This window comes from Platichthys flesus, chromosome 19 (assembly GCF_949316205.1).
Source record: "Platichthys flesus chromosome 19, fPlaFle2.1, whole genome shotgun sequence".
Lineage (NCBI taxonomy): Eukaryota > Metazoa > Chordata > Actinopteri > Pleuronectiformes > Pleuronectidae > Platichthys > Platichthys flesus.
Genome location: NC_084963.1, coordinates 19,659,854 through 19,686,417, shown reverse-complemented (window position 1 = coordinate 19,686,417; position 26,564 = coordinate 19,659,854). Strand labels below are relative to the sequence as shown.

Sequence of the window (26,564 nt, the reverse complement as noted above, 5' to 3'; positions counted from 1 at the left end):
ACTAACAACTAAAGAAGACATCAGCCTTCTTATGAAAAAGTGATCATATGTTCACAGAGTCTGTACACCGCTCACACGGGACGCACTGCTGTCTGCAGCTTTCTGTCCATGACAGTAAACAGTAAGAAACCTTTCGATTTCCCTTCTGCTTTACTCAGCCAATCAGCAGCTAGGATTAAATGTTCGCCCTTAGCGTTAGCACATCACGGACCAACCGTTAACTCATTGGAGTGAGGAGCAGTGGAACAACAACAACACAAGGCCTGTGAGTATTAGACATGGGTTAGTTTATCTTACCTCCATAACCAGGTTTAGTGTTGTTTGTAGTTAACATTGCGGCGGTGTCATCAGCTGTTCGTGAGACGCAGTCAGTAGAGGAAGATGTCGTCGGGGTGCTAAACATACCATCCCTGTCATTAAGAGAGGCTTTTATACGGTGAAAAGGGCATGTGAATAATCTTTTACTAACGTACTTTTTGTTACGCTGTCAAACATTAGCTACGCAATTTGCGGTAATGCTCCACCCCCTGCCCACACCCACAAATACAGCGCCCATGTTGCTTTCAGTAAACAGTGTACAACTGAGGGCATTACTGTACATTATCACTGAAACATCCAGTAAACAGTGTACAACATAACTTACTATTTAAACACCGTCTACATGGCAGTTTGATCCAGGATTAAACAAGAAATCATGATTTCCCCCTGGATTTAGTCATGAAATACATTTTGTTAGCACCATACCCTAAACATGAATTAAATACTACTACTTGCCCCTCCCTGGCAGTGATGTTTTATTATTATTTATATGGTTTAAATCTGAAATCACAGCAGAACTATGAAAATGGAAAAAGTGAGTTAATAAATTGTATTTTAATATATCGTCACCCTCATAAACTAAGGGCCCAAGTCATTTTTACAGGTTTTTCAGAATTTTTTTTTTGATAAGATATTGAATATATGCTATTTATTAATAATTTCACTCAAAATGGTTATGACAATAGATGACTTTTGACATACTAATAACAATGTCAATAATGTAAAATAATTGGAATAAATTACATTTTTGAGTAAGCCTTTGTGACTTAAGCAATTTTAAACCTTCAAATCTGTCAACATAAAGCATAACTAACAAACTAACTAAACATAATGCTGAGGAGGCATGTGCATCTCCTCAGTTCTCCCTCCAGCTCTTCTTTACTGGGTTCTTGATTGATGCCTTAATGGCGCAGTTATCAAAGGAATGATGACACTCAACAGGCATGACGTGTTTCATTGACTGGAGGTCCTGGAACTTTCTCTCCCTGATTGGCAGAGCAAATGGAGCACATTCTTATCCTTCTATCGCCTCTTTTGGCACCCGTACCCTTTGTGGCAGTGCTTCCATCGCAGAGTCCTCCGAGAAGGACAGCTTGAAATGGACTCACGCAGGTGATCGCAGTCAGATCTCCAGCTTTTTGCCTGGTCTGATATAATGAAGTAAGATCCATTAATTTTCAGGAACTCATCATGCTTGAGCACCTTCACATGGTAAAGTGATGGCCAGATTCTTTCAGTCTGGAGTTTGATGATGTAGTCTCTCGGGGTGAAGTTATCCGTTACTATTTTGCTTTCAATAGTACTAAGCATGCTATCACACTCCATTTGTGTTTGTCCTGCAACAAGGTATTTCTATGTTTGATTTGGTCTGCTTGAGTTTCTGGATGGACTTTGATCACACCTTCAAAAGACTCATCAGAGGATGGGGTATAGTCTGGATCGCTTATGACATCATCATCATCAGATATATCCTCTTCATGTTGTCAATTGTGTCTGCTTGACTTCTTCAACAACATCAACAGGAGTGTTTAAGGTATTGTCTGCTCCATCTGAAACGGAGACTTGGCCTGGTACATGCTGCTTCATCTCTTCGACTGCTTCATCGTCTTTTTCAGTGGATGAGGCCTGACCGGTGCATCTCCTACCAAAAAGAAAAAGCATTTCAACCCTTTGACGTGTACGGTCACAAATGTGTGATCATTCTGGAAAACAATTATTGCCTGACATGTAATTTAATGTAATACACATCATTTGTAGCTGTTAGTTTACAATACGGTTATCAAATCTTTCTTAATTAGATCATGTAATGTGGATAAAAGGAGACAAAAACTGTAGATGATATATTGTTTGAAAATAGTTAACATAAAGCCTATCACTTGTAACAGGCACAGATTCTGGAGCCTTTCCACTCTTTGCTAAATGCTAGCTTCATGGACCTAGCTATTTTTTCGGACTAAAATGCTTACTAAAAAGACTGAATAAAAAGACTAAATATCTATGCAATATTTATAGCCTAGCCTATATAATAGTAATCATCTTATCACTTACCAGTAGGGGACGAGCCCTGAATCATGGAGTAGCTTCAGCGGCTAGGTAGATTTAAAAAATGTTGAGCCGCCATCTTGAAAAGTTTGTAAAATCCCCTAAAGTCACATGGTCTTTTTACTTACGCAAAGTAAAACTGCCTAAGTCTCACTCTTGAGATCATTTTGTCAAAAAAATACCTTATTTTAGGAAGGTGGCGATATGCAATGAAGAGTTGAGGAGTTCTAAGAATCTACTTCTCAGTGTGCTATGCGGTGTCGTCATGTTTTCCTAACTCTCTGTAAATCGACAGTGGCGGCTCCTGCAGTGCAGTGGAGGGGCAGGAGGGAAAGCCAGTAGGCAGAGAGACTGCACAGAGGAGCGAGACGCAGAATAGAATGCCTCTGTTCTTCAGGAAGAAGAAGCCCAGCGATGAGTCCCAAAAGAGACTGGAATATCAGCTGTGCCGGGTAAGAATAATGTGTCCACTAGATAACCTCCAGTCACTGCCTCACTTAGCAGCCATTTTTTGTGATTAGTTTTATGAGATTATAATTATTTCATCAATGAAAATCTATCACCAAAAGGTAGTGCTTATTTATAACATTTAAGTTCTATTGCCTTTATCTCTAAATAATAGGACCTCTATTTCAAACAAACCCAGTAATTCTGATTCCTTGCTCCTCAGTCTAAGGAGGCGGGTGCCGATGACATCCTGGATATCTCAGCTTGTGAGCTCTCAGATGTGAGTATGTGACTGTGAACAGTTGTGAGACAAGCATTACTGATGGCAGTAAAGAACAAACTGTGCTCTGAGAGATGGGATCTCTTCGAGCTGTTCACTTGTGATAGGATCACCAAGGATGGATGTTAATAACAGTTCTGAATGGAGTCCGGTCAAACATATGTCAAATATAAGGGGCGAACCTTCGCCTCCGGTTCACTTCCTATCCCTGCGAGCTAGGAGGCAAAAAAAACATTTGCTTCCTGGGGCGAGGCAAACCGCAGCTTGGCTTTGAGTGGATTTGAACTTTAGTGAACTTTGACCGGTAATTTTCACATTTACTAATTTGTGACTGGGCACTAACATTGTTCATGGAAATTCTGTTTCATAAAACCCTGCTTACACACACCTGAACGCAATTTTCACTTAATAAATCAAAGTCCACCTGGAAACGATCGTAGGTTGATCTGCCTCCAAATCGGCTCTCCACACGCCCACTTTCAACCATAAATGGTCAATGCAAAGCATGTCATGAATATTAAATTAAGCTGCTAGCCAATGGGTTTCCAACGCCAGTCATGACATAGTCACGGCATCAAGCGATGAGAAGAGTAAGCTAAACTTTCTGAAATTTGCATCGAGCTGTTTGTCACTGAGGTGGAGGTAGAGAGTGATTTTATAGAACAGCAGTGATGTCACCAATAAAGAAAATACACTGATACTCTGCTGCTGCTGGTGATAATACGATGTGTGAGAGTGAGTATGATAGAAAAACGGTGCCTGAAGTAAAAAAAGATCAGATTCAAAGGTTGGGGCATAAAAAAACACCTTCTCTAAATTTGAGGGAACTTGTTGTATTGTCTGTTCGTATTTTGATCACCCAAACTGCAGGATTATTCAATTCAGAGCCGGCTGTGATATCTTCAATTTATAGAATTGAACAGAATTATCATTAAATGCTTGTGTTTGTACTGGGATGGTTTGGTTCAGTCGGTCAATCTGTGTGATTCTGGACTCAGTTCAGCTCAGAGATCACAGATCACAGATCAATAGAATCGATATCAGCTGATCAGACATCGCTGAACCCTCGTTTCCTCCTCATCCTTCCATTCGCGTGTATCCGTAATGCAGCATCACGCACCAGTGTCACCACAGTATTTATTTATAGAGCATCGGACCGATAACCTCACATCAGTGGATCCTAACCTCCACTCTGGGATATTATTTGGAAAGTTTCTTAATTTATTCTAAGTGATCTCCTGTGCGCTCTGTGCGCCTGATGGCACAGTCACTTATACTGCAGTGATTTGATGATCCACGCACATCACTAACATCCACGTGTTAGAAGATATTGTTAAAAACTGTTAATGACTCGGCTCTGTAACTCCGCTGTTTAATGGAATCTGCATGCAATTTGCAGTAAGTTGTTTTATATATTTTTGAATTAAAAGGTTTGCGTGGAACAGAAATGTCGCGCGAGCACAACTAAAGCTGTTGGTTTGAATGTTAATGATGAAGTGGATCAATAATCTGTTCCAGTTCACCACCTCACGTCTGCGTCGCCACTTTCCCCTCTCCAAAACGTTCGTACGCATGGGTCAGAATTTGTAGGGAAATATAAAAATTTGCCCGTCAAGTTAGTTTTTATAAATCCCAACGTTTGCGTGAGAAGTGGCGTACGTACGTTTCAGGCCCCGTTTTGTGCGTATGTAATGGTTATTAATGAGACCACTGGACATGGTCATGAGATAAATTTCGTTATGTTTTTATTTCCTACACATGGTGTTCGAGATGTTCTTTATTTCATGCAAAGTGCCCCAACTTCAGCTGAAAACACAACAGAACTATGAAAATGGGAAAAGTGAGAGTAAATAAATTGTATTTTAATACCGGTATATGCAATGAACAATTGAGGAGGTCTAATATTTTTCTTACTTCGCAGTGTGCATGTTGTGTTGTCATATTTTCAAACCTGTCAAAAGGACAGCCTAGGTGATGTCTTCTCACCCTAGAGTTGCCTCTAATCACCAAAAGCTCTCTTGACATCTTTGCCAGCATCTTTACTAGGACGAGATATTTGAGTCTCTTTTTTCTTTTTGTAGCTGTCGCGTGCTAGAAACGACAACATGCCCACTTGCTCGCGGTGAATCTTGAGCAGTATCTCCTACTGTGTACTTATAGCAGCTGTTTCAGACATTACCCAGAGCTTTGATTAGGGAGCTGGAAGGGGAAAGATCGGAGCCTTTGACTAAAACATTTGCGTTCTCACAGTAGGATGTCACAAGGTTATTTGGAGTTCAATGCAGGTCTAAAGTAGCTGTAGGGAATGGAAAATATTGTTTATCCTTCTAAGTGTTTCACATGAATTGATTTATTTGTGACGGGAGCTGCCTCCACCATATATTGATTATCTCTTCAAAATCGTTTTCATTTAAGTTTATTGTAGAGCTGCATGCAGCACAGTGGTATGCTCAGCCCCGTTTTGCCTCTCTCTCTCTTCCTGGATTAATATGAATATAGTATAAATATATATTGTATATTTTTAATGAATGTATAGAGGTTTGATAGGGTTAAGTGGGTGTGTGACCTTATTAGTATTTGGACAGTGCACACACTGGAAAAAATCTAAAGTCATTAAAGAGCCGTTGAAGCTGACTGACAGCTGATCCAGCTGAAACAAAATGTCCAATCATATGACGGTTCATAGGAGAGAACATAATGTGATTCCTTGCATCTTAGTCCCTCCAACGTAAGATTCAATGTTATACATTAATGCTTTATCTGCAACAGAAACTCTAATAAATTCTGTATTTATTAGTGTTAGTTCTACAGATGATGACATCTTAGGTGTGCTCTGTTGCAGGTTCCCTCAAGTGCATTTTCCATGTGCAAGGTTCTACAGAAGAAGGTAAGGATACACTGTGCAGCTGCAAAGTCACTGGTAATGTATTTGTTATTCATTGTATTTAATAAGTACTTTTACTAATATCGGTGTCAGTTTATGTGGATGACCAGTCAGACAGACATTTCCTCTTTTTTTCTCCTACAGGTCTTTATCCTCCACAACAATGAGCTGAGGTCACTGCTGCCCAAAGGATGCGACATCTGTTCTCTGGCCACTTTAAAGGTAGTGTAAACTAGACATGAGCGTGATGAGAAGTTAAAGAATAACACAGTGTTGTATGATTTACAAACCCCACACAGAGCACCACCTCCTTTTTTATAGGCAACTTTTAAGCAAACATTCAATGATAGAAAATGTAAGATATTTTAATACATATAGATTATATTTAGATAAAAGAATCCCTGACCAATGCCAGTCCAATGAATTAAGCATGAGTGACTCAGTCTGTCTGCCTCCAAAGGTTTTGGATCTTCATGAAAATAAGATCACATCGCTGCCAGAAGACATTGGGAAGCTGGCTTCACTGCAGGTAACGTCATTCTTAAATTGACTCATGATACAGAGAGAATGAATGTGAACAAATGTTGCTCAATTGCTTGTTGTAATTTTGTGTCCTGTCAGATTCTGAATGTGGAGAAGAATCGTTTAAAGGTATTGCCAGATTCCATAGGGGACCTGCAGCTTCTGCAGACACTCATTTTGAAGGGTATGATTCTAACTGCTTGTTTGTCAACTAGTGAGAGTACACAAGGCCATGTTCAAGTGGAATTACATTGGTTATGTTTTTTTTTTGTTTAGTTTATTTTGTTAATTTCAGTGTAATTCTAAAACTATTTTACAAAACAAAACCATAGACTTTTAAACATTCCCTGAATAAAAAAGGAGCAAAGGAAGAAACAAACTTTTACCTATCCCTTACATATATAGAATATAACAATACATTTACCAATTGCTATCATCATAACATACTTCACTTTGTATATAATAGGTAACGTTCTCAGTGAGCTGCCATCATCAGTTGGCTCTTTGAGCAGCCTGCGCTCCCTGGACCTGAGTGATAACAACATTGTCCAGCTCCCCAAACCTCTGGCCTACATCCGCACGCTAGAGGTGTGTGTTCTTGGAGGCACATTTGCAGAAAGATGTAAATCTAGATATGGCTAAGTTTGTGTACTTTGACAGAGCTTTACACTTGATGCTGCCATGATGACCTACCCACCTGCATCTGTGTGCACAGAAGGCACAGAGAGCATTCAACGCTTCCTATGCACAGGTGAGAATTTAAACAAGCACACACACACACACGTCATAGTATGTGTGGTTTTCAGATCATTACTTTCCTTATGCTATTTTTAGGTGATAAATAATTTAGAATTACAGTTTAAGATATATCTGCCTGGTAAAAACCTATTTTCTCCAATTATTAATTTTTTCATATATAAGCAATACAATATACAGTGGATACAAAAAGTCTACACACCCCTGTTAAAATGCAAGGTTTTTGTGATGTAAACAAATGAGACAAAGATAAATCCTGTCTGAACTTTTTCCCCATTTAATGTGACTTATAAAGTGAACAATTCGATTGAAAAAACAAACTGAATCTTTTAGGGGGGAAACTAAAAATAAAAAACTAAAATAATGTGGTTGCATAAGTGTGCACACCCTCTTATAACTGGGGATGTGGCTGTCTTCCAAATTAATCAATCACATTCAAACTCATGTTAAATAGTAGTGAGTACCCACCTGCCATCATTTACAGTGACTCCTAAATAAAGTTCAACTGTTTTAGTAGAATTTTCCTGATATTCTCTTAGTTGCATCTTACAGCAAGAGCCATGATCCGCAGAGAGCTTCCAAATCATCAGAGGGATCTCATTGTTGAAAGGTATCCGTCAGGAGAAGGGTACAAAATAATTTCCAAGGCATTAGATATACCATGATACAAAGTGAAGACTATCATCATCAAGTGGAGAAAATATGGCACAACGGTGACATTGCCAAGTAGTGGACATCCCTCCAAAACTTATGAAAAGACAACAAGAAAACTGGTCAGGGAGGCGTCCAAGAGGCCGACAGCAACATTAAAGGAGCTGCAGGAATTTCTGGCAAAGACTGGCTGTGAACTACATGTGACAACAATCTTCCGTATTCTTCATGTGTTGTGCTATGGGGCAGGTTGGCAAGACAGAAGCCTTTTCTTACCAAGAAAAACATCCAAGCCCGGCTAAACTTTTTAAAATCATACATGAAGTCTCCAAAAATCATGTGGGAAAATGTGTTATGGTCAGACGAAACCAAGGTTGAACTTTTTGGCCATAATTCCAAAAGGTATGTTTTGTGCAAAAACAAAACTGCACATCAGCCAAAGAACACCATACCCACATTGAAGCATGGTGGTGGCAGCATCATGCTTTGGGCCTTTTTACTTCAGCTGGAACAGGGGCCTTAGTCAAGGAGGAGGAAATTATGAACAGTTAAAAAATACAAGTCAGTTTTGGCCTTCAGGCTTCTGTTCGAAAGATGAAGATGAAGAGGAATTTCACCTATCAGCACGGCAACGACCCAAAGCGTATATCCAAATCAACAAAAACATTAAGATTAAGATGCATTTATGTGTCCCAAACACATGCACAGACATGCACAGACACACTCATGCAGGTAGGGAAATTTAACCTCTGATTTTGATCTATCTGGGGAAGGGCACACAGAGCAGTGAGCGACCATGTACGGCGCCCGGGGAGCAGATGTTGGGGGAGTAAGGTACCTTCCTCAGGGGCACTAGACAGGGTAGGGAGGGTCCTCTTGGATTTTTGGACAGATCAATCCAGGTTCGTGTTTTTTTTGTTTCGCCGTGGAGTTGAACCAGAGACGAACCAGAGACCTTTTCTGCCCATAGTCCAAGTTTCTGCCACTAGTCCACCGCTTCACCAGAAGAAGGTTCATGTTTTGGAATGGCCCAGCCAGACCCCAGACCTGATTCCAATTGAACATCTGTGGGGTGATCTGCAGAGGGCTGTGCACAGGAGATGCCCTCGCAATATGAACGCTTTGGGGCCCTTTTGCAAAGAAAAGTGGGCAAATATTGACAATATGATTAAGATGTGCCCACTAATATATTCCTACCCCAAAAGACTGAGTGCTTTAATAAAATCAAAAGGTGCTTCAACAAAGTATTAAGTTTAGGCGGTGCACACTTCTGCAACCAGGTTATTGTAAGTTTTCTATTTTTTATTTTTCCCCCTAAAAGATTTCAATTTGTTTTTAAACTGAATTGTTCACGTTAAAGGTCACATTAAACCTGAAAAAAGTTCGGACAGGATTTCTCTTTGTCTCATTTGTTTACATCACAAAAAACACTCATTTTAACAGGGGTGTGTAGACTTTTTATATCCACTGTATATATACACTCCCCGGCCACTCTATCAGTACACCTTGCTATTAACGGTTCGGACCCCCTTTTGCCTTCAGAACTGCCTTAGTTCTTCGTAGCATCAATTCAACAAGGCGTGGCATTTAAACGATGCTCAATTGGTACTAGTGGTCCCAAAGTGTGCCAAGAAAATATCCCCCACACAATTACACCACCATCCAGAACCTTTGATACAAGGCAGGATGGATCAATGCTTTCATGTTGTGATCAGACCAGGCAACATTTATTTCCAATCTTCTATTGTCCAATTTTGGTGAGCCTGTCGAATTGTAGCCTCAGTTTCCTGTTCTTAGCTGTCAGGAGTGGCACCCGGTGTTGTCTTATGCTGCTGTAGCCCATCTGCTTCAAGGTTCGACGTGTTGTGCATTCAGAGATGGTATTCTGCATACCTTGGTTATGACGAGTGGTTATTTGAGTTACTGATACCTTTCTATCATCTTGAAAAACCACTCTGCCCATTGTCCTCTGACCTCTGACTATTCTCTGTAAACCCTAGAGATGGTTGTGCGTGAAAATCACCGTAGATCAGCCATTTTTGAAATACTCAGACCAGTCCGTCTGGCACCAACAACCATGCCACGTTCAAAGTCACTTAAATCCCCTTTCTTCCCCATTCTGATGCTCGGTTTAAACTTCAGCAAGTAGTCTTCACCACGTCTAGATGCCTAAATGCATTGAGTTGCTGCCATGTGATTGGCTGACTAGCTTTGTGTTAACAAGCAATTGAACAAGTGTGCCTAATAAAGTGACCGGTGAGTGTATATATATAATATAATATAAAGTTTTACTTGTATAGCTCCAAATCTGACAGGTTTGACAACATACTTGTGGTGGATTCCTTGGTTGATGTGCTTTTCAGAGCTGGGAGAGGAGTACTGCCCACCATCCCAGTACCTCCTGCCAGTGCTGGAGAATGACTGTGGCAAACAGAACTGTGACCAGTGGGATGGTTTGGAGGAGGCCTGGAAGGTACGTAAGTTTACATTTGTATGGCTTACTGTAGAGCTGTTAACATGGACCTATACTTCATTGCTGCTAAACTGCTTTCTGTTGTCAGGCGTTTATTTGAACTTTCCTCACTTTCTGTTGCAGAACAAATTCAGTGACTACGAGAAGAGAAAGGTGTGTGACTCCAGTTGCCTCAATAACCCTCAGATTTCCAGTAGTTTTATCAGGTTGTGAACATGGGTAATTTAGCTTAGTCCCATCCTGTAAACTAAATATAGCCTAGCAAGTCCCCTTCCTCCAGCAAAATAAGCTTTTGATTACCTGATTTTATCCAACAAGACATGTCTCATTACAGACATCAATGCCACACAAGCTGGCAATGGTTGTATTAAGGTGACAGAGAAAACAGTAAATGAAACTTCGCACTTGTGCTTAAACCTGCACCAATATTGTATATTGTGAGAGTTGCCACTTGTGGTGACAGAGCCTCAGAGAATTATAAACAAATGTGCCGTTTCCTCCAGCTTAACGCAGCTTTTTAGCATCTTTAAGCCCAGTTTTTGGTTTCAGTCTTGCTGCACTCATCAGCAAGGAATGCAGCATCAGGCACGTGTTTGCATTAAGAACAATTTGATAAACCTTCTACCCCATATCCCAGTATGTATTTACACCTGTAATTACAAGACACATTTTAACTAAATGAGATCTGATCTCTGTTCAACTTACATTGAATTCTCATCACAACCTGTCCTCTACTGTATGCATCTAGGGTGCATTCACACCATTTATTTTCATATGGTGAAGCACAATAATAACACCCAAAACACCTTTTGCAAGGGAATCACTTGAGGTACCAGCTTGTACAAATGTGGTTGTGTTTTCAAGCCACATCGAGCCGGTAATGTCAAAGTGATATGAGGTCTGACAGAGATTACCAGCTTAGACATTACTGATGATACTGTAGGGATCTGAAGTGCAAAGTTGAATTATAATGTAATAATTATATAATTCTCCTCAGAGGGTTCTTTGGTTACTTTTTATCGATACAGTCCAGACTGGAACTATTTGGAGAACAATTATTGGGGTCTTCAGGCTCACAGAAAGACTCAAAAATAAGAATACATAAAAAAACATAACAAAATTAAAACAGCCTTTACCCTAGAATGGGCCCTTTTAATATTTAAATAATTTATATTTACAACAGGAGAGGGTCCTCCCTACGGAGGCCTCCATGTTTTTTACAGTAGCCCAGACTTGACCAACTAAACACCTTTTGAATTTTTATGACAACTGAAGGCTACGACAGGTTCTCTTTTGTGTTTGGAAGGAGAGGGTGAGGTGAGGGGTATCTAAATCTGACTGAACCTTTAAGGCATGCAAAAAGGCTGTTGCAGTATTCCATGCAAGATGAGATAAAAGCATGTCAAATAGCTTCTGTAACACAGGGCAAATTCCAACCATGTTCCTTAGTTGATTGAAAACATGTTGGTATAAGTTTTATGTCATGATGCTTAAAACTTTAATTAGTAGACAGTTCTCCAGTTGATGACAGTACATGACTACTGGGGCAATAACAATAATTTCGGTTTTATTAGAAAAAAAATTCAGACATCCTGATTCTTACATCCACAAGGCACTCCTGTAAAGAACTCATCCTGTGCTTAGTAGGCTTAACAGGAACATAGACCTGCATAAATAAATAAATTATGATTGATCCAATAATTGACGCCGGAGGTATCCCATACTTAACAATAGCAAGTGAAGTAATGTGATATTTAGGTATGCAGAATTTCTGTTGTGTATATATATATTTGATCCAATTCAGTGCAGTAACAGTCCATCCCAACAGTAACAGTCCATCCCAACAGTCTGTATCATAAGCAGCACTCAAATCAAGGAGGATGAGAATAGAACACATGCCAGCATCATTGGTTAAAAGGTCATTAGTACCTTTTTAAGAAGAAAAGTCTCTATGCTCGGATGCAGATTGAAACCCGACAAGATGATTAAACAAATGCTATTTTCTTCCTAACAGAGAAGGAGCTGCTTAGCCACGGGAATATAAGGTTACTTAGAACTTGGTCTGCCATTTTAAAGAAACATGTGTTTAGGTCCAGGCTTTTCAGGAGTTATTGAACATGAGCAGTTTTAAAATAGTCTGGGATGCAACCAAGGAATAGAGAGCTGTAAGAAAATGGAAGGCAATCAGGGCACGATTGTTTCAAATACATCAATAAAAAGCTTTGTATGCATTATATTTAGTGGACATGAGGATACCTTCATGTGAGACATTATTTTCAAAATTTCTGTCAGGAAAACTGGGATGAAATGCAAACAAGGCGTTATAGTGACCCTGATGGACTCCACTTTTCAAAGTGTGTTAAAGATTTGTCACAATCAGCATCAGAATTCAACAGGTATATTTTGAGGTTTTGGATTTATTAATCAGTGGACTTGAATAAAAACCTGGTATTGCGTTGATTAAAGAAAGTTCTTGAGTCTTTCACAAGTGTATTGTAGTGTTGAATAAGCTCCTTCATAGCCACATACTGTAGTGGACTGGAAGACCACTTGTCTTCCATCTCCTTTCTGCCTTTCTGCTCTCTTTAATAGCGATGAGTGCTCAATTTATTTAGGGTTGCAGTTTACCATTTCCTTCAATTTCGGTCTTAAGAGGAGAAATAATCACTGAAAAGGTCTACTAAATCATTTAGGTGTGGACTTGTTGTGGTCAGAAGTGGGAATGTCAAAAATCAAATCAAATCTGACCCCTTGTATGTATAGCAGAAATGTGCTTTACAAAGATAAAAGAGTCAATAACATTAAAAAAATACTGGCAAACAAATTGGTGGGGTCAATAATGTTGAAGTTAAAATCTCATCGTTGAATAAGATTAAGGGGGAATGTTAAATTCACACCACCTTAATGATAAAATCTCAAATGAAGAAAACTCTGGGGGGTGTTTGATTGAATTTGAATTCATTACAATTCACAAGTCCACTCCCAAGTCCATAACTCCTAAATCGGTTAAAATAAATCATAAACGGGGGGCAGAGTTCAACGAGGACGCTGCTGTCATTCAGGTGTAGCCACAACTTGGTTAAAAACAAATTTGATTTGCAAATAAGATTAAATAATTTAAAACAAAAGTTTGACAGGAGAGTGACCTAACATGAAAAAGTGCCAGTCTAGGGGGTTACACTGGGTAGGGGATGGTGTCCGAATTCTAATCAGATTATTTTCTGTGTTCATGTGTGGGTGATAGAGATGGACTGAGCTGATGCTGCTTGTTGCAAATAGATCAGAGGAGATTGAGTTAGTATTTTGCTGGTTGAGCCTTTGAGCAGCTGCAGTACAAGATAACAGCAAAGCTTTCTTTAAAAATATACATGTCTGAATGCAATATATCAACACTAACATGTTTCTCCATTCTTCAGGATCAGAAGCAGCAGGAGAAACTGGCCTTTGAGCGGCACCTCGTTGAGAGGCAAAACGAACATACCCAGCTTGTGCTCACGAACACCTCCCGCAAGGAGAACATACTCAACTCAGTTCGACAGGTACACTACATAATCTGTGTGCAGTTTATGAGTCATGCTCTCCTGTTCATAGTCTGTGCTGTAATAGAAATTTCAATAACAGGACACAGCATTACAAATATCTTTCTGGTGTTTTAATTCAACCGTCTGCGGACGGGGCTCAAGGGTTAGGTCAAGGTGATAGACTTTAACTCAATGGCCCTGAGCCTTGGAAATCCACTTCATTTATACTATACAAAACTCCTCCTCACACAGGAGAAGAACGTTATCCAATCAGCTCTCTGGGTGTCGTGAACAGACTGATCAGACTTACTGTCTCCATCTATGTCCATGAGGTCTTCTATGAAGTCTACAAGACAATGACATGTGGATTGTGCTCAGACTCAAGGAGAGACTTTTGGTGTGAAAAACATCTTTCTCAGAGATCCCCTGTCTCTTGAGACTCACACCCAAAAACCCTGCAGCCTCCTGTTGCAGACACTTGACTGGCCCCCTGCTGTGAAACCTTTTGTCTAATTACATCTAGGAGTCTAGAAGCAATACACATCTAAGTAGAGGAAGTCACTAAACATCTTAGTTCCCCTACCAAACCCCCACAACTTACAAATCTATCTACAGAAATACATTTGTCATAACATTCTCTATATACTTGTCTGTTCTTTCATTAAACCTATCTAAATACAGAATTTCCCATCACAGTGCCCTCAGATTCTTGCACAACAAACATGTCACATAATAAAAAGGGGGAAAAACCCAATGCACAACACAAAATAAGGCACACCAAAGTTTGTTTAAACCCTTTTAGTAAGCAAATCCCATGAGAAGATCAAAACTTGTATCACATTTATTCGCACCGAAGTCAATACAAATTGAAAAACAGACTCCATAATGTCAAAAAATGGCTCTATAAAGCTCTATGGCACTGAATTAGGCTTTTTTTTGTATATTCACACAATACAAACAACACATTCATTGTTTTTACACGGATATTGTTTTTGGTATGTTTTGTAGTCTATTGTGGAGTTTTTGGTTCTTCTTGTGGCTGTTCTCTGTTGGAACTACCTTAATGGCCTGATATCTGATGCTAAACCAGCTATTGACAGGGAAGAAGAAAAAAAAGCTAGTCAGCTAGTCTCAAACTACCCACTGAAGTTACTACCACTTACAGAGGACTTTCTAATATGACTTTACACATTAGTGTATTATATGTCTGATATGTAGGAGCAGGAGCGTATGGAGCATGGAGTCAGCCAACAGCAGAGGGCTCAGGAAGCCGAGAGGCTGCTGGTGCTGGAAAAAGTGAGACAAGCTGAAGATGGCATCAGCAGCCGTATCAGCAACATGCTGATGGACAACCAGCGGTAAGACCTGACAGAAGTGACTGTGTTTACTTAAAAAAACAGGGTCCACAGGTGCATCTCTGTTGACTACTTTTTATTTATTTTCTGTCTTTCCAGGCAGAAAAAGAGCACAGAGTTTCTTCAAGCCATGGAGGAAGATCGGTGAGTGGACAGATGGATATTACAGCAAAAAGATACAGAAGGAGACAAACGCACACATGGCAGCATTCACTTTCAAGATTTAGTATGTGTACAGAGCACTTTGCACGTAAGTGCTCTCCAGGGAACGGAAAATAAAAAAGCAGGGTCAGCACACTGGAAGCTTTAAAATCGTACTCTTAAATAAGACAAACTTTGAAACAACACACAGTGAAAAGATTTGAAAACTTTCATATTAATAGATAGTGTGAATCTGAGCTTAGATGGCAGAACTTCTATAAGGTAGTTTGTAAGCAAAGAACTACACCAGCTTACAACCACAAGTAACGTTTTTCAGTTCCAACAAATCCAACAGAGTGAGAAAGTGAGAAAAACTTTCTGTTTTTGAACCATGACCTACAGTATTTGAATCTACAAATAAACTGATGTCTTCAATCTTCATGGTAGAACTAAAAGACCAGAGAAGCACTGGGTTGCGTGAAATGTTTATTGGATAGATGAAAATTGTATTTGGTTCAGACATTAATGGCCCCCTCAGGATTAATTATGGTGATGGAAAATTGAAACTTATCCAGCATTTTTGCATCAGCTTTGGGCTGTACCTTAAGATGAAGAACGTGGTTGTGTTGGTTTCATGCTGATGTAAGAATTTGGCTCAGAGCATGTCACAACCTCAGATCTGCTGGTGTAGCTTTCTAAACTGGTGTTTAGGGGTATCATTGTGTATTGCTGTCTGCAACGGTGTCTATTCTGATACTTGTTTCCAAATTTAACACACACACACACACACACTACATCATTAGTGGTAAAGGAATTGTATTATCTTATTTTTACATTTCACAATGGTTTTCTTTTCAGCCATCTAGCACCGTGTTTACTAGTAAACTATTAATATAGAAGTGTTGCTTCCCCATACAGGATCCGTATGGAGCATCTGACTGCCATCACACAGGAAGAGGCCACTTCATTGAGGAAGAGGGAGGTGGCAGGTGAGCAGCTTGTCTGTCAAACCTTCTCTTATATTTGGAGCAGCTGTTTATAAGTGTGTTCATCAACACTATAAGAAATCTTTGTTGTTGGTAATAATTGATTTCTCAAAACAATTTATACACTCAGTCATAGTTACATCTAGCTAAAACGAATGCAGTCTAATAAAACTGTATGTACTGTGTTCTCTTTCTAATGAAATCGAATTGAGACATGTTTATTCAACTGTATGATCGTATGGAGTATGTAGTGTGCGTAGCTGTTTTACTCTGCCTTACACAGAGCGGGGCTCCTGTTAGTAAACCTGGAAATGATAATAGAAACACTGGTTTGTATAATGAAGTACAACTCAATAGAACCACAAACTGTCAGTTTGTGTAAAGTGAGCACCTATCATGCTCTCATCTGCACCACTGGTTATTGTATCTAGCTTATGCGCACAACTAGCAGTTGGATTGAATGACAATACCATTCTCTCTCTTCTCTTTATTTTTCTTTTCATTCTCCCTCTCCCCTTTGGCTCGGTTCTGCAAATTGTCTCCACTCCCTGTATCTGTCATTTTAGCTTAAGAGCCTGCTAAAGATTTGTTTAATTGCAACTTGATTTGCAGATGCGGCAATCATTTTAAAGTGGCAAACAACCTCTTTGTTTACTCAAAAGTGTTAAAATCTAAAAAACCTTCCTAAAAAATCTAGTATGCGCAAACTCTTTACAAACTTTTAATGTTACCTTTTTATTCTTTGTCTCGTTGTATTTTCTCCCTATTCTTCCTTCACACAATGCTTTCTCTTCCTCCAAAATCTAAACTGCTCATCCCTTCTCTTCTCTCTCTGTTTTTGAAGTGGCCATGCAGAAGATGCTGTCATACAGCTATGCTATGAACCTCCTTCAGGAAGCCAGTGACTGTCGCAGACGGAGCCTGGTCACTGAGGCCAATAGAAGGTCAAACACACAAACAATGCAGATCTAATATAAGAACTGAGCAGATGAATGGTAACATGTGGACCTAACAGATCAAACATGTTGTAAACTTTCTGTGTTTCATTTTTCCTTCTTTAAAAGTATGGAGAATTCGGACAAGAGGTTCGATAAGATGTTGTCCCTCCAAGCTTTGGACAAATCTAAAGCCATTGCCCACATCTTGCAAGAGGTATTTGATGTCTGACATTTTCCTGAATCTAACTTGGTGTGAGTCAGAGTTGTGCCTTGTCTCTCCAACCAGGCCCAATGACCTGTAATGAACGACACTTGTTCTCTGCAGGAGGAGATGCAGAAAGTTGCATTCCAGGCATTGCAGTTGCAGAAAGATGCTGTACACGGAACCATCCGCAACCAGGTCTGTGTGGACGGGAGGAGACGGGTGGTGTCAGGGTCGAATCTGTTTAAACGTTACAAATATCAATAATATTTTACACTAATAGTGTTCCTAATTATTATCCTAAAACATTAAATCCATTGTGGGGGGGGGGGGGTCAGTCATTACATTTCACCTGGAAACTGCAGTAAGATCATTTAAAAATAAACCTCCAAGTGTATAAAACTTTCAGCTAATGTAGATTTAGGGAAACCAAACAACCTCATTTGGACATGATGGTGGCAAACTGTTGTCTGCCGACACTGCCTATTATTATAAATTATTTCTTTGTCTTTTTCCTTGATGCCATCAGCAGCCTTCAGATATCTAATACTTGCACACACAAAGCCCTGTATACTATTTCACAAAGGTAGAGAATCATTCCTGACTCTGAATGCAGCTGCCTGTCCTTTTCCCTGTAAGCTTGATGTCTGGTTCTCCACTGTCCCCAGATCAAGCTCATTGAGGGTGAATTAATGCAACTGACTAAACTGGAAATTAAAAGACGCAACCTGGATGCTGAGAACCTGCAGGTGGGTTTCAACATCCCCTTTCTCTGTCTTCCCACATTTACCAGATTTTTTTCTCTTCCTTCTCTTGATTACTATATATATAATTTTGGTTATTTTCATGTCATTGCTCCTTGGCAACACTAATGTGTCTGCTGATGTTGAAAAATCATTAGAAGTTAAGGGATGTTGCAAAGAAAATGTAATTTCAATTGGGTGATAATAGTAAATATGCGAATGATATCAGAGACAGTTTCATTTTTAGACTTTTAACAACATTTTCTAATGACTGTGTGTTGTTACTCTACCTCACGGGTTGGTGTGTGTTTATGGGTGTGCAGGAGGTTCTGGTGGAGCAGCGCACAGCTCTCAGTGATATGTTGCAGCAGCTGCTGAAGCAGAGGGAGCAGAGAGAGCAGGAGCTGCGGCAGATTCTGGTGAGGAAACAGCCTCAGAGGTCACTAACGTAGACATATCAACTCAGCTCTAATTATATGGTGCCAAATCATACCAGAGGTTATCAAAGGGAACTTTTCAGAATAGGTCAAGATTGTATTCTTGACAGCATTATTTACAGATACCTGACATTCTCTAGTGGGCAAGAACTTGGTGACAGTGGCGGGAAAAACTTCCCTGCTCTTTGTCTTACTCGACAGTTGATTTGAGGTGGTCACTTTGCCTTTCATGATGATAGCTTCACTAACTCATCTCTTGTAGCACTTCCAAATGCTTTTCTCCATTGCATCCTCAGTTGCTCACAAATTTCTATTTCTTCATTTTACATGAATTTTATATTCATCTTTACCCAGTGGCCCTCTGAACTAAAATGTTAATGATCCCATCTCCCCTGTTGTCGCTGCAATTCAGGGGGAGAATGGGTGAAAGAGATCAGTAATCATTGTATGTTTTCTAGGTGGAGCTGGAGCAGAAGTGTGCGTCAAACCAGCAGAACTACTGGATGATACAGTATCAGAGGCTGCTGGATGCCAAGCCCATGTCACTGCGAATGCAGGTGAAGAACAGAGCAGAACACTACTGACACAAAGAGACATGTGAAGCATGAGCTTAATGTCGTAAAACTGTCATGTTGTTGTAGGAAGCGGGCGTTGAGAAAGAGCTGGTGAACCTGTTGTGTAAACTGGCGGCTCAACATTACCTGCCCATCCTGGCTCATCATCGAGTGACAACTGAGGCCCTTCGCCACATGAGCTCCTCTGATCTCAAGAAGGTCTGTGTGCAACATCATCAGTAACGTATTTCCAGCAGTACCCACTCTGACATCAGAGATATTCGACCACATAATAGTCATCAACTTGAACTTATTTAGACATGATTAGTAACAGATCTGTCCTGCCAATGCAAGCTGTAATGGTATTTGTTCAAAGCAGTTAACTTAACGTGGCTATAATCTAAATTTATTTTATAAAAATGTATTCTATGATCACAAAGTGATTGTCCTTTGTGAAAACCCTGCAATGAATCATCACTTAACTGTTGTTCCTTTCTCCCCTATGGAGTTTGTCTCTGAGCTCATTGTTTAGGTTTTCTTTCCTGCAACTTAACGTTAGTGGTTCACTCTAGGTGCTCTGAGCACAGCAGCCAGCTGTCTTCAAGCACAATATTCGCTTATGATGTGATGCTAGTGTCTGCTGCAAACAAGACAAGGTTAGATACCAGCTAGGTAGCACAGTGGAGTATTGAGATGCGAAAGTGCCAGATATTTAAGTCAGGAGTTGACGTAGACGAAAAACAGAGATTGAATATACTTGGACTAGTTATGTTCCTCTGTGTCTGCTGATATGTTAATGTGTAATTGTTTTATATTTGTATATGTTTTATACATTTCACAGGTATTTTAGTCTGTGTTGGGTCCACAGTCACCCAAAAGATGAATTCTAATGAGGATTGTGCAGAATCATCAGTAGTGTATATGTATCTGTTTCCAGCTTGGCATTAATGAGGTAGGAATCCAGAAAGCTCTTCTGAACTGGGCCAGGGAAAACCAACCAGAAGGTACTGTACATACATTCTACATCACTATAGATTACAAAACTATTGTTCATTTGGCAACAAAGCTTGACAAATCAAAGAATCAATCAGTGGCTACACTGGTCACAAAACAATCGTAAGAACACACAACATGCTGAATACAAGCAGCACGAGCAAATAGTCATAGGATGAAATGAGACAACAGGAACATGAGCACAGAGTGTACTAACATTAATGTAGTATAATACTGCTTTTAATACTTTTACAGAAGTGACTATTTATTCACACAAATTTGTTTGTGTCCTGAAACAGGAGGTTTTTGTAACTCAAATATCCTTTGTCCAATCAGCCCCAAACTTCACACTTGTGATAAGAGGCCTGGTCTGAAGTTATCTACATGTCAAGATTCAGAAAGAGTCATAGATGAAGATTTTATCAAATGACGGCAACATAACAAAAGGTTAAAAGTCATTGAAGGGGTTCTGAACACTTTGTGAATGGCAGACAAAGTCAAAATCAAAAACATAAATGTTAGGGGTTGGATTTTATTTTGATAATGTGTACCTACTTTGTTTACTCAGGTGTCAAATATGGTCTGAACATTTTTCTGAAAAGTTTGAAAATGTGTGGAATTCTTTAATGGGAAATGCGTAGGGACTCTGTCTCTGTTCTGATGTCCTCAGTGTATGTACCAACAACATTGCACATCTATAATGGTTTTAAAACACTGCTGTTCTTGAGGGGATAGATCACCCAAAAAAATCAAATTCCCTCATCAACTCACCACTATGCCAATCAAGGGTTAGATGACTTGTTTGAGTCCACAAAACGCTTTTTGAGTTTCAGGGGTAAACAGCGTTGCAGCCAAATCCAATACAATTGAAGTAAATGGAAACCTACTTCAAACGCATTAAAACAACTGAAAAAAATACATAAAATGCCTCCATACTGCTCCTGAGGTGTCATCCAAGTGTCCATTAGCCCCGACATTCAATTTCGTCTCAAAACAGTGTCATTTACACCATGTTATTAGCCTATATGTCAGCTGTTATCCAACATTTTACTTCAATTGTATTGGATTTGGCTGAAATGTTGTACATTTGCATAGTGGTGAGTACATAATAAGTGAATTATAATTTTTGGGTGAAATATCCCTTTAAGTTTGCATTGGCTTTCTGTGTCTTTTAGAACAGATCTAGAACTGTTAACCTCAGTCAGTACACTGATTATGTCCTCCTTCAGCAGGAGCATGTAAGGTGGTCCCTCAGGGTGAGGCAGCAGAAGACATCCCCACAGCTCCATCTCCTCCCTCCCCTCCTTCTTTTCCCAATACATCAGCGGCCCAGATCCCCAGCCCCCCACTCACCCCAGGATCCCCTGTCACTCCGGCAGCACCCAGCCCCGTGGAGGGACCGGGGAGCTCCGAGTGTGTGGTCTGCATGGAGAAAGAGGTAAGAAAAATTAATGCAATTTATTGTATTATTTGGTGCAGTTTGGACACAAATATTAATAGAGATTTAATAAACCAGTGTACCATTCTCTGTAGCAATCAGTGGGGCAGGGCAGTGTGCATTCAGTCTGTGGAGTTAAAATGTCTTCTACGTCCTCAGATAAAAATGGCAGGGTTAGACAACTGGGTCAAACCAAGGATACATTTGTATTTTATTTTAACATAATCGACTGAGTCACCAAAACACAGCACAGGTGCTGATCTCTGTCATGGCAACAACATTCATAGAATCACTTGAAAAAAAAAGTATTAATTACATTTGTTTTCTGCAGTGCTCTCTAACTGAATTACAGATCTTTTATTTTGAATAGTTGTGAAATTTGAACTATAGATTGTCAGTAGTTTAACAGACCTCTGATATAGCTTACATGTTATGTATAAAAAAAAAGGCACAAGTGCAGTTAATCATTCAAACTTAAAAATAAAAGCCACACACATGAACAGAGGTTTTTTTCTTTCTATTTCTGAAAAACATTAATAATAATATCTTCATTGCACATAAATCTGGTAAGTTTTTTAGCTTCCTTCTAAACTGTCTAACAAAAGCTCTGCACACAACGTTGAGAGGGGGGAGGGGGCACTCAAAACAGGTCAATCTGAGGAGGGCTGTTTTAGATAGGGTAAAAAGGGTGCTGTTTTAAATTATCCTTTTGGTATTTTGACCAAAATATGTTGGAGACATTTCATTAAGACCCTAAGGAACCATATCAACTGTGGTAAAATGGGCACACGATTAGTCCTTTAAGTTTTGTCAAATCACCCAAATCAATAACAACGCAAATAGCAGTAGTTAGATACTCTGCCATCAAAAGCAAGACAACAAAAACAAACATTCTACAAAAGAGCTTTAGTTTTCCCTGCAAACCCAACTCTGTTCAATTCACTCCAATGTAACCAACACAGAAAACATAAATATGCTCCCAGCGGCCTCATAAAACCAACATGAAACCAACATGAAAAGACAACATCTATGTTCAGTTATTATAGTAGAGACTGTTTACAGTATGTACATTGGACTATCTGTTAAAAAAAAAGCTGTCAGTCAGTCAAGTTTGTTGGAGCATTGGTAAATCTGCTGAGGCTGAGTAGAGTTCTGTTAAGGCTGAAAACTCCCAGGTGAAACTGGATCCATTCTCTATCTTAACACTTTCTTGAGGGATAAAAAAGATCGGGCCTTAAAATTCATCCGAAATTCCAGAAAAATGCTCTCACTTTGGAAAATCTTTGTAACAAAAGGAGTGGTAATTAAGTACAAATATTAAATTTTAGCAGCCATGTAAAGACTATTGCATGCGACTGACTTGATTGTCTTCTCTCTCCAGTCTCAGGTCATCTTCCTGCCCTGTGGTCATGTTTGCTGTTGTCAGGTGTGCAGCAACGCTCTGCAGAACTGCCCTTTGTGTCGTAGCAACATATCGCAGCATGTACGACTCTACCACGGCTAGAACCAGCTGCACCACTGCCCTTCACCGACGGCAACACCCTTTATTAATGCATGGTCATGAAGCAGCTGTGAGCAAACCTCTTCCTATATAGAAAAGCTATTAGCTGGATTGTGAACAGTCAATCAACTTTCCTGTTTTAATCAGAAACCTCTTTGTCATGTTTATTATGAAACAAATTTGAATAGAATTCTTTAACGGTGTTATTTTACTGGTATTCCAAGCCTGTTTTATTTTTTTAGTTTCTTTTGATTGTATAATTTTTATCTCAACTGATATGTGCCTTTTTATAAAATGTTTTTATTTCAAACAATACAAATTGTTTCTGCAACAAAAGCACCATGTGTTGACTAAGGCAAATTAGACAGAATCTACTGATAGTTCGTCCAGGTCCCTCTGTACTTATCCTTACTTATCTTGTGTTATTTCGTGGGAGTTATCGAAGCATATAACGATGACTTGACTGAAAATTCATTTTCAAAAGAAGCTTCTCCTCTTTTGGATCTATTCTTGACATCCACCCCACTATGGATTGATCAAAGCACCCAAAACTATCTTCTGGGGTCCTATTAACACCCTTATTAACCCTTATCAAATAACTAATACAATGTTTTACCATATGACTGTGTGGTAATCAGAAACAAAGACATGTAAAAATATCCAATATGTACGTACATTTTCAGCTTATTAAAAAGTAGCAGACAATAACAACCGACCATAATAATAACAATGAGTGAGTTAGTATGAAGAGGAAGCTGAGTTTGCATTTTAAGTGTTGGAAAAAGGGATGAAGAATGAAGAAGAAAGAAGTGATTTTAAGTTCACAGAAACTGGCTAAAATAAACATATATCTTATATTTAAGTATAAATATATAATATATGTCTAATATGTGTGAATTTACTGTATATACTGCCTATGTTGGAAGTAAAAATAAAATTCCGTAAAACAGTAAGAAAATACATTTTACCAGAATCCCCCAATTGACATTAACTGCTTAATGTCTCCTGAACATTCTGAAACAGTATGTCCTTGTGTGTTGTACGTAGTTTGGAAACATGGGTGTACACAGCACAGACATCAGAAATACTTTTTTGTGGTCCAGCCTATCTCCCTGAAATTTCGAAGTTTTTACATTTTGAGCCCTTTATTTTGAAAGTATGGCCCAATCTTCATGCTCCTGCGATTGAATATGGCACTTCAGCACTTTCGAATGTCGTAAATTAATGATGTGTGAAGAGGTCTCTATATGAGCTTGTGTTACAAATGACCTGCCATCTTTGTCTGGTAACTTCCTTTTCCTACCCTGATACTTTTACTTTGACTATTATTATTTGATATACAGTATATATATTTATTATACCACAGGATGTCCATGTGAGCGGGTACAGTCAGGGGGGATAACCTAGATTACTAAAAGCTTATGGATGCTCTTAAAGTCTAAAGTTTGATGAAGCTTCTTCTCTCCATTCAATGGGAACAGTGGCATCTCTTCACTGCTCTGACCACGGCAGTGTGACAGTGGTAAGTCATTGCAGTGAGTTTAGCAGTTGTCAGTCTACCAAATGCAGAAGTAGACTGTGTAAGACATTCTACAATATGAAATGGTCTTCTAAGGCCCCATTAAACCTAAGATGGACTCAATATGTGTATTCTGGTGGATCACCAACAACCTCAGCAATAAAAGAGGTTTGACATCAGAAAATGTATTAATTTGTTCGGTATCCATCCTTTGCATGTTGTAAAGAAAGCATCAGTGCATATATGCACTGATGATATATATATATATATATATATAGTAATGATATTTAAATAGTAATGATAACAAAAAGTTCAAATGCTGCATAATATCAGTCATTATTTATTTCACTTGGTTTTCACTTAAATAATGTTAGATGGATAAACAAATAAATGTATAATTAATAAATGTTTCAAAAATATATAAGAGCAACATAAATAGACTCATGTTCATGTTATTTTGACATAAAATATGCAGGCATTAGTAGCCTTTCTCTGTATGTATATATTGAAATAGTCCTTGTGTTCCTTCCAGAGATCCCCCATGTGACCAAATCCTTCATTGTCCACAAACATGACTAGCTAATTAAAAGTTTTAATGGCTATTTTTCTATTTTTCTCTAGCTTTAGGTCTAAATAGTGGACAAATCAATCTGCCACTTACTTATTTATATATGTTAATTAAGGATTAAATAATATTTGCACATTATAAGCCTCCTTAGCTGAGTATAGAGGAGGAGTTTACTCAGTTCCTAATATTCCATTGCTGTTTATTAGGGCTCAAGTACTGCTGTTGCTAGGGCCGGGGTCCCTTGCACTGAAGGTCTGATTACTGATGGTTTAGGATTATACTCTATGTAATACAGCATTATACTTCACATATGGCAGGAATAGAAAATGAATTGCACAAGGCCCAAAATGGTTCCTCGAGGGACCCATTATGTTAAGGTGGTCTTAGTTGAGTAGTGGTCATCAAGGGAGACCAAATAGTCAGTGCTAGGCAATAAAGGTCTTAAGCCGGTTCAAGACAAAGGTCGACAGACCAAAAAGTCTGCATTGTGAGAATGAGAATCTCTGCATTATTAGACTATCACTATGAAAACCAGTGTTTAATTTACAACTGTATCTGGATCTGTTGAGAGCATAACCCAGACTGAAATGAGCATTAGTGAGGAAAGCATTTAGAAGGTTAAGTTGTAATTTCTGTTAGATAGTACTTCAAATTGGAGCTTTTTATTTTTTTAGAACGTAAGTGAGGGCAGTGAATATTCTGATGGTCTTCTACACAAAGTTAACGACTACCATTTACATGTCAGCAGGAGTTAGCAACCACCAGCCGATGTTAGGCCGAACTTGAGGGTACTCTGAGGCCAAAGGTAAATCTGAGTGGCTAGTGGCTTGTATGTCAGTATTATGAATGCCATGTGGCCCACTCAGTAGATCAGACATGTTTACCTCTTTGCCTTTTTAAACTAAACACTATCACATTGTAGACCATAGGGTGAGATGGAGAATATCCCTTGTATGTTCTACCGCACTAATTAATGCCTACCTAATAAGTAGACGAAACGCTGTTGGACATGAGTATCCGGCAGGTCTTAGGGTGGTGTGATGGGACTGTAAGCCGCTTGCCCATGTCCACCAACATCTCCCAGTCTCTGCCTTTCTCCATCTGACCACTCCGAGGCCCTCTCTGTCCCTGTTCCCGCTCAAGCACAAATGATGTCCTTTGAACTGCTTTTGATATTTTGGGTGGCAAGGCTTTGGAAGCAGTTCTATTTGTTGCTAATGTTGCTGCAAGGCATTTTAGTACCTGGTTGGGACTTCACGTATACCTACCTCAGGATGGACTTGAAAATATATAG

The 26,564-nt window shown here is 39.2% G+C and overlaps 1 protein-coding gene across 3 annotated transcripts; it reads left to right on the top strand.

Moving 5' to 3' along the window:
- lrsam1 (leucine rich repeat and sterile alpha motif containing 1) lies at positions 1-24,141 on the top strand. 3 transcript variants are annotated; one of them, XM_062412454.1, is made up of 25 exons: positions 1-121; positions 2,657-2,813; positions 3,032-3,088; positions 5,931-5,975; positions 6,117-6,194; positions 6,433-6,501; positions 6,594-6,678; positions 6,961-7,082; positions 7,155-7,245; positions 10,265-10,374; positions 10,498-10,527; positions 13,791-13,913; positions 15,114-15,253; positions 15,350-15,394; positions 16,310-16,380; positions 17,222-17,321; positions 17,442-17,529; positions 17,641-17,715; positions 18,186-18,266; positions 18,584-18,679; positions 19,156-19,254; positions 19,339-19,470; positions 20,189-20,255; positions 21,477-21,682; positions 23,064-24,141. In XM_062412454.1, the coding sequence occupies exons 1-25, from the start codon at positions 48-50 to the stop codon at positions 23,184-23,186; spliced, it is 2,364 nt and encodes a 787-aa protein (XP_062268438.1). In that variant the 5' UTR covers positions 1-47; the 3' UTR covers positions 23,187-24,141. The 3 variants fall into 3 exon arrangements, with proteins under 3 accessions (XP_062268438.1, XP_062268437.1, XP_062268439.1); XM_062412453.1 differs by having other exon boundaries at positions 21,474-21,682; XM_062412455.1 differs by having other exon boundaries at positions 22-265; positions 21,474-21,682.
- Positions 24,142-26,564: the final 2,423 nt, after the last annotated feature.